The 7,691-nt window shown below is 40.3% G+C and overlaps 1 protein-coding gene across 1 annotated transcript; it reads right to left on the bottom strand.

The window, feature by feature from the left end:
* Positions 1 to 3,449: 3,449 nt before the first annotated feature.
* Positions 3,450 to 6,906, bottom strand: LOC149844821 (LOB domain-containing protein 4-like). The gene is made up of 2 exons (XM_089986351.1): positions 6,730 to 6,906; positions 3,450 to 3,779 (listed from the first exon to the last, which is right to left on the bottom strand). The coding sequence occupies exons 1-2, from the start codon at positions 6,904 to 6,906 to the stop codon at positions 3,450 to 3,452; spliced, it is 507 nt and encodes a 168-aa protein (XP_089842477.1).
* Positions 6,907 to 7,691: the final 785 nt, after the last annotated feature.

Below are 7,691 nucleotides of genomic sequence, written 5' to 3'. Positions count from 1 at the left end.
AATTAACTATAAAATGCCCTAATTTTTAAATTTTGATTCAAAGCCCTAATAAAACAAAATCAAATAAAAAACCCTAATTAAATTAACTACAAATAGCCTTAATTTAAGAAATTTGATTCAATTGCTTAATAAATGAAAATCAAAATAAAAAATCCTAATCAATGAAAATCAAAGAAAACTAAACAATAAAATTAAAATAAAAACCCTAATTTCTGAAAAAAGAAAAAAAAGAGCAAGAAACCAGGGGGTCGACCCCCGGCCGGACACGGCAGGGGGTCGACCCCCGGCCGGACACGGCAGGGGGTCGACCCCCGGCCGGACATCAAAAGGGGTTGACCCCCTGCCGGACAAGGCAGGGGGTTGACCCCTGGCCGGAGACGGCAAGGGGGTCGACCCCGGCCGGACAAGGCAGGGGGTTGACCCCCTGCCGGACATCAAAAGGGGTTGACCCCCTGCCGGGGTTGACCCCCTGCCGGACACGGCGGGGGGTCGACCCCCGGCCGGACATGGCGGGGGGTCGACCCCCCCCCCCCCCCCCCCGGCCGGACACGGCAGGGGGTCGACCCCCGGCCGGACATCAAAAGGGGTTGACCCCCTGCCGGACAAGGCAGGGGGTTGACCCCTGGCCGGAGACGGCAAGGGGGTCGACCCCGGCCGGACAAGGCAGGGGGTTGACCCCCTGCCGGACATCAAAAGGGGTTGACCCCCTGCCGGGGTTGACCCCCTGCCGGACACGGCGGGGGGTCGACCCCCGGCCGGACATGGCAGGGGGTCGACCCCCCCCCCCCCCCCCCGGCCGGACACGGCAGGGGGTCGACCCCCTACCAGGGTTGACCCCCGGCCGGACACGGCAGAGGGTCGACCACCTACCGGGGTCGACCGCCTGGCAGAGTCGACCCCCTGCCGGAAAACGCAGGAGGTCGACCGCCTGGCAGAGTCGACCCCCTGCCGGAAAAAGCAGGGGGTCGACCTCCAATCCATTTACGTACCTGCGGTTGCTCCGGGCAGCGACGGCGGCAGCGGAAGGTTGACGGAAGGAAGAGGGCGGCAGGAGGGAGAGGGCGGCGGGCGGGAGCAGCGAAAGGAGAAAGGAAAAAGAGGGCTGGGATTAGGGGTAATGCGACATATAGCGACGGCTTAGCGACGGATTAATTCCGTCGCTAAGCCATCGTAATTCAAAAAACAAAAAAGGCGACAGAAAATATTTCGTCGCCTAGGCCGTCGCTATGTTGCGACGGAATCTTAGCCGTCGCAATTCCGTCGCTAACTGTCGTATTTATTGCGACAAAACATTCTCTCGCAAAATCCGTCGCTACTTAGCGACGGATTTTGCGAGGGAATAAAATCTGTCGCTAGTTTCGTAAAATTCTACAAATATAGCGATGGATTCATTTCTCTCGTTAATCTGTCGCTAAGTAGCGACGATATAACTCCGTCGCTAAATTCCGTCGCTAATCAACTATTTTTTTGTAGTGTACAATCTTGTGTATGTACAAATGGTTAACCAAATTCTTATTTTTTATTTTTTATTTTGGTAAATTTTTCCCTTAAAGATGATCTGCGTGGTTGTTTTGTGAGGATCAACATTTGTGTCACTAGGTCTGATGTGTGAGCTTTTCAGTTATCTAAAAATCGAAGGTCATAAAAAACAGAATCCAATGGTGAATTCTTAACAAATCGATCATACTAAACACATCTACAATGTCAGATTGAGTAAAAACATGCATTGTGATATTCAAACTTAGATTTTACATATAAATGATTGTAGCAAATATGTTCGGTATATATATAGGAAACTGTATCGTCATTTTGTTTGATGCAAATCAGACACTTTTTGCATTTTTTACAGTTTTTAGGGGCGGTCCAGAACTGCTGCTAAAACCTTTCTTTTTAAAAAAAAAAATTTAGACGCACGGCATACACTTCTTTTGGTGTGTAAAAAATAGAAAAATTTTCAAATACCCCTCAGACGTTTCCGCTTAATTCACCCACACCAAAAGTTTCAGACTTTGTAAATGCCCACCAAAGTTTTTCCTTGGGTTAATCAAATGACCCCGATCATAAACTAACCTTGGGTTGTTCTTGTGTAGGGTTGTAAACCGAATGTATTTAGCAAAAAATTTATTGACTACAAAGGGTTAACTCCCTAACACAAACCACAACTCTAACCACTACACCATAAAGCTTGTTGATGATTATTTTTTGAAGAAAAATATATACATTTTGATTGTGATATGGCATTCAACCCAATAATTGCTGTACCCACTAAAATCTGATCATACAGATATGATCTACATGCTTAATTTTATAGGAATAAACTCTTGAATCTTCCGAGGAATAGACTCTTAAATCTTCCGATTATGAAACGTAGTTAAGTTTTTATAAGATTTAAAAATTAAGAGTCTACAATTTTTAAAAATAATCAATGCTTAAAAATTATGTTTTTTTTTATCAAAAAACATGATCCAAGTGTCATTTTCTAGCAAATCAACCATGACGAATACATCTTCAAGATCATATTTGCAAAAAATAACCTGAAACCCCTATTTTACTGGTGATAGGCTCGCAATAAGCTCAAAAAGTGTTAGGCAGCTACCACTTTTCTAAATCTATGTAAGCTCAAAATGAAGTGATTTAAGTTGTCAGATTTAAATGAAAACCTTAAAACTCACATAGTTACTATCACAACAATAGCTAATTGATATTGATTCTTGAATTAGTAAAACTTTTGTCAATTATATATAACCACATCGGCTTTGGCTCAAATGATTAATGCATTGGCTTATTTATCGAATCACCAATTGAGGGACCAAACAAACCCAATGGAGTTATAGTAAGTTGAGTAATTGTTGGGTTGATTAGCTTATCACAATCTAAATATATAATTATTTTTTAAAAAATAAATAACAAGATTCATGGTGTACAGGCTAGATTGTGGTTTTATGTTAAGGATTTAAATATTTTGCTAAATACATTTAATTGACATGGCCCATGAACCCAAGTGAAAACTTGGTTGGGCATATACAAAGTCTATTTGGGCTCCTCTCAAGGGCATTTTCGTACCACCGTAGCTTTTCCTTCAAAAGCATTTTCGTACCCAGCAGGGCTTTTTGTGGTACGGACTTGCCTTGTGTGGTGGATATTGAAATCACCACCAGTGGTCATTTTCAATATCACATGATCCCAGACAGTTATATTCAATTGGAAACAGTGTGGAAAAGAAATGGAAAAGTATTGATAAATGCAATACGGAGTAAGCTAACCAAACATATTTATATGATCAAAAGATTATATACAATATTGCCGATAAGGGCACCCAACAGAAGCGTAATGTCACCCTTCAATAACATAAACGTCCAGCATAGGCTAGGAAATAAATAGCAAAGAAAGATTCAGCAATACTATAAAAGAAAAAGGAGAGATCTAGAGTTTAAATAAGCTCCGTTGATCTAGCATGACCACAGAGTCTCTCCTATGTTAGCTTGATGAAAGTCATCTAGACCAAACAAGGACCTGATAGGGTGGGCTAGCTTGGGCGCCATGGGCTCGCTCGGGGGGCTCTCTATGAGGTTCGATACAGTGGTGAGAGGTGCAGGCTGGCGCATCCTCATGTGCAGTACCTCCGCTCGTGCCAGTGCGAGTTGCGTCTGTAGAACGTCGATCTGCCGTTGTAGGGATGTGATCGCACCTACACATCCGTAGACCGGGTCACGAACCCTCGCATTGGCCTCGTACACCATGCTGCTCACAGCATCACTCCGCTGGTGCACTGGCAGCTCCTGCAATATATGGGTAGCCATAGCACCATTAGAGAGCTCTTCCAATTGGGTGGAACCCAGCAAGTACAATTTTGTAGTTTTTTCTAAAAAAAAAATCCTTGTAATGGAAGGGAAAATTCTGTGTTACACTTGAGTCTTACGTTTTTTTTTAGGGCTCCACGAGGCTACCCTTCAGTAATTACAAAAATGATGACAAATTTCTATTTCCGAATGACCATCATGCCCTTAGAGGACTGATGCTAAATTGAGAAAAAAAAATAACACAGAACAAATCAACAGATTATATATATATATATATATATATATATATATAATCACTAAAATATGATAACTAATGTATAAACCTTGATTTTTCATGGATTTTCGTTCTTTTCTCTTGAATCTAACCTTACAGATGATGTGATCTGCATGCTTGGTTAATTTTATAAGGACCCACTCTTGAATCATATGATTTTGATGCATAAATGAGATTTTTTTAAGGCTTTAAAATCAATGACTCATAATCTTCATAAATATTCAGGCATTTAAAAATTACATTTTTTCATTAAAAATATACTATCAAATGGTAGCAAATTCACCGTGCCAAGCTCATCCACATGGTTGGATTTGCAAAAAAAAGTATTGAAAATGCTCATATTTTTAGTTCTCATATTCCAGTGACTCGTATATGTAATGTAAAGGGACTCTGCAACCAATAAGTAAAGATGCCACATCTGTAATCGATGACAATCCAGCGGCTTTTTTTCTTTAATGATTGAGTTTTTTTTTTATCAATCGAACTTTACATATTTCACTTTTAACATTTATTTAGTAAACAACATATTTTAGATTATGAATTTTTGATATTTAAATATATTTTTTAAATGTCAAAAATGAATTTCCCATTTTTTTTTATGAGCAAAAATTTTTTTTCAAGCACATCAAAAATAAAGAATCCACAATATACCAAAATTTCATAATTCAAATCATAATTTTATTTTAAAGAAACATGATTGAAGAGATGGATGTAACAAACAATGTTTAGCACATCCGTAGTGAGAAGCAAAATAAATGCGCGCATTACTCACAACATAGCTATAAAACATTATTTTAAAAATCTTAAATAAGAATTAACGAGAAATAATTAGAGTATATTTATTCAGGTGGGACATTGGTCTTTTTTTATATAAAAGTGACATAATTAAATGACTGAAATGACCTTTATGAAAGGCGCCCCTTCCACGTGACCCCAATAGGCTCCCAACGTAAGCAAGCAGCAAATTGCACGTGAGACAGAACATGTGATCTTTCATTTTGACCAAAACACCCCTGATGAAAATGACAAAACCATCGCGAAGACAATCTAACTTGCGAAGCAGAAGACAATCGAAACCGACCATATGAAATTTCCTCAGTCGACACGTGTGGAGAACGACAAGAAAAACCTTATTTTCTAAATAAGGCCGTTTTTTAGAAATGACAAACCATGAAAAGACGAAACTACCCTCACGTTCCGAAACAGACGATTATATCCTTGTGGAGCAAAATACCGTATGGTCACATCTTTACTTAAATTGCACGTCAGGGTATTCTTTTTTAGTTTATTTTGTGGCAAAAGGGTAAATGAAAGAAACTTCCGTACAGTTTCTCTGAAGGACGGGAATCTGTGAGGTCCATTCAGGTGTTTTTTTTTTTTTAAAGGTAAGCTGGGGTTAGGCAGACCCCTACCAGATATCTCTTAAGCCCTATGTGGCAGAGGGAATCGAACCTGAGCCTTCTGCTTGGCACAGGACCCCACTTACCAAACGGAGTACCAACTGGGTGGTTGGTCCATTCAGTTGCACTGAGCAAATCGTTGCAATAAGAAGGGGATGCTGCCGTCATTCTTAAAAAGAGGATGACCTGAACGATAAATGTCAAAGACATTTTCGTCATTATGTTCATTCTGGAGGGTAATGCGATGCAGGTCCCATATTTGAAGAGGGTTGTGTGTGTGTGTGTGTGTGTGTGTGGGGTGCATGTGACTGTATGAGTGTAAGAGAGAGAGTTTTAGTGGGGAATTTAATTGTGGTACGTAAGAGAAATAGGCAGTCCAAACGTGCATTTAAGAGAAATCAAATGTAATTAGAAAGAAAGGTTACCTTTGTCGATTTGACGAAGATGAAGGGCATTCTAGTAACTGTAAAGAATTGTATAATAGGCAATTTTGCGTAATTTCAAAGACTATCGTTGCCGTTTTGGAGAAATGTATCCGTTGAAACTTAAAAGAACTCAGTGGTATCAAAATCATCTTAATTATTACTTAATGATCAGATAAAGAGAGAGACATCTGAAAAGTGTATTTAGAATTTTTTTTTTTACTATCTACCATCGATTTCTCTTGGGATCAGATTCTGATTGGCTTGTTTGTTCGGTGGGTGTCCTTTACCGGTTAGGACACTCACTGGTGATTAGTAGGAGGGTCCCCACTCCCAGTAAGCAACTCCCTTCCTAGGCGGGTTCTTCGTCATATAAACAAAAAAAAAATCATACTTACATTCATTAATTGTAGAGAGAGAGAGAGAGAGAGAAAGATTTAGACCACCACGTTGGATTACAATTTGAGTTTTTGGTTTTTTAGGAAAACATTTTAACTCAAGTTAAAAGAAAAGTATAACCACCGTTATTAAGTTAATGACAGTAAATCGACAGAAAAGTAAGAGAGAGGTGTCATTCAAACAAAAATGAAGACCACTTGCGGATTATTTATCTTCATTAAGAAAAAGAATAAAAGTAAATCGAACTACTGGCTAGTGATAGAGAAAGCAAAAGAGGAAACTATATATATATATGTATATATATATAGAGAGAGAGAGGGCGCATGTTGCTGACATTGCTGTTAACACCTTTATTAAGAAAAACAGTAAAAGCAAAAACGAGTTATTGATAATGAAAGCTGAAAGCAAGAGAGAAGAGAGAGAGAGAGAGAGACCTGGAGCATCTTGTTGACATTGCTGGCACCGAAGACCTTGTGGACGTTGGCAAACTTTTGAGGCTCGTCAGAAGGGAAGTAAGGGGCGAAGACGCAGTCGAGGGTGCAGCGCCGCCGGAGCAGCTTGCACGCCGCGCACGGAGAGGACGTCCCCTGCTTCCTCCCTCCCTCCCTCATCTTCTTTCTTCTTCTTCTTCCTCCTCTTTATTTCTCACCCCAAAAGCAAAAAGGAAAAAGTTAAAGTGCCACCAACACTCTGAATGAAGCAACCAACCCCTCCTTTCCCCCACACACACTACTGAGGTCCTTATGCTATACCGCCAAGCAAGAAAGAAATTAATGAAGAGAAACCGAAAGCCAAACGACCACACAACTCGTCCTTTCTCAACTCTCGATGGGCCTCATAAATGGGGGAGGGAGGTATAGCTAGGACACATATAATGTAGAGAGAAAGAGAGCTCAAGTAACTAGACTGCGTGGGGGATGATATCTAGGGTGGGACCCACTAAAGAGGGACCCCCACAGGATTTCCCGCGACAAAAACGTCCTTCTTGACAAGATATCTTGATCATCTTTTACTCTTTCCTTTTCTTTGCTTGTTATTAATGTCAATAAATAGTTTTATTCATTTTTTTTCAACTAATTTCTTTTGTGCCGTTTTTTCTTCTTATTATTAAGAAAACTTTTCTTTCTTTGAGGAAAACCCCACTATAGCATCCTGTCGTTCGGCATGAAATGGAATGCTCATATGCTATGTCATACGGACAAGCTCAAAAGGACACGAGACACGCTATTTTTTTTACAATCTCATTAAAAATATCAGACAATAGAGGACACGACACGGGAATAAATTGAAGTATCCCATAAAACATAGCTCATGTGGTGATGGACCCAGCATTAAATCTTTTGTTTTTTAAAGGCAAACTAGGGTTAGGCAGACCCCCACCAGTTATTATTCAACG

Source organism: Nuphar pumila, chromosome 2 (assembly GCF_984573655.1).
Source record: "Nuphar pumila chromosome 2, dmNupPumi1.hap1.1, whole genome shotgun sequence".
Lineage (NCBI taxonomy): Eukaryota > Viridiplantae > Streptophyta > Magnoliopsida > Nymphaeales > Nymphaeaceae > Nuphar > Nuphar pumila.
Note: the sequence above shows the minus strand (reverse complement) of the source record. Positions and strands in the feature narration are given on the sequence as shown.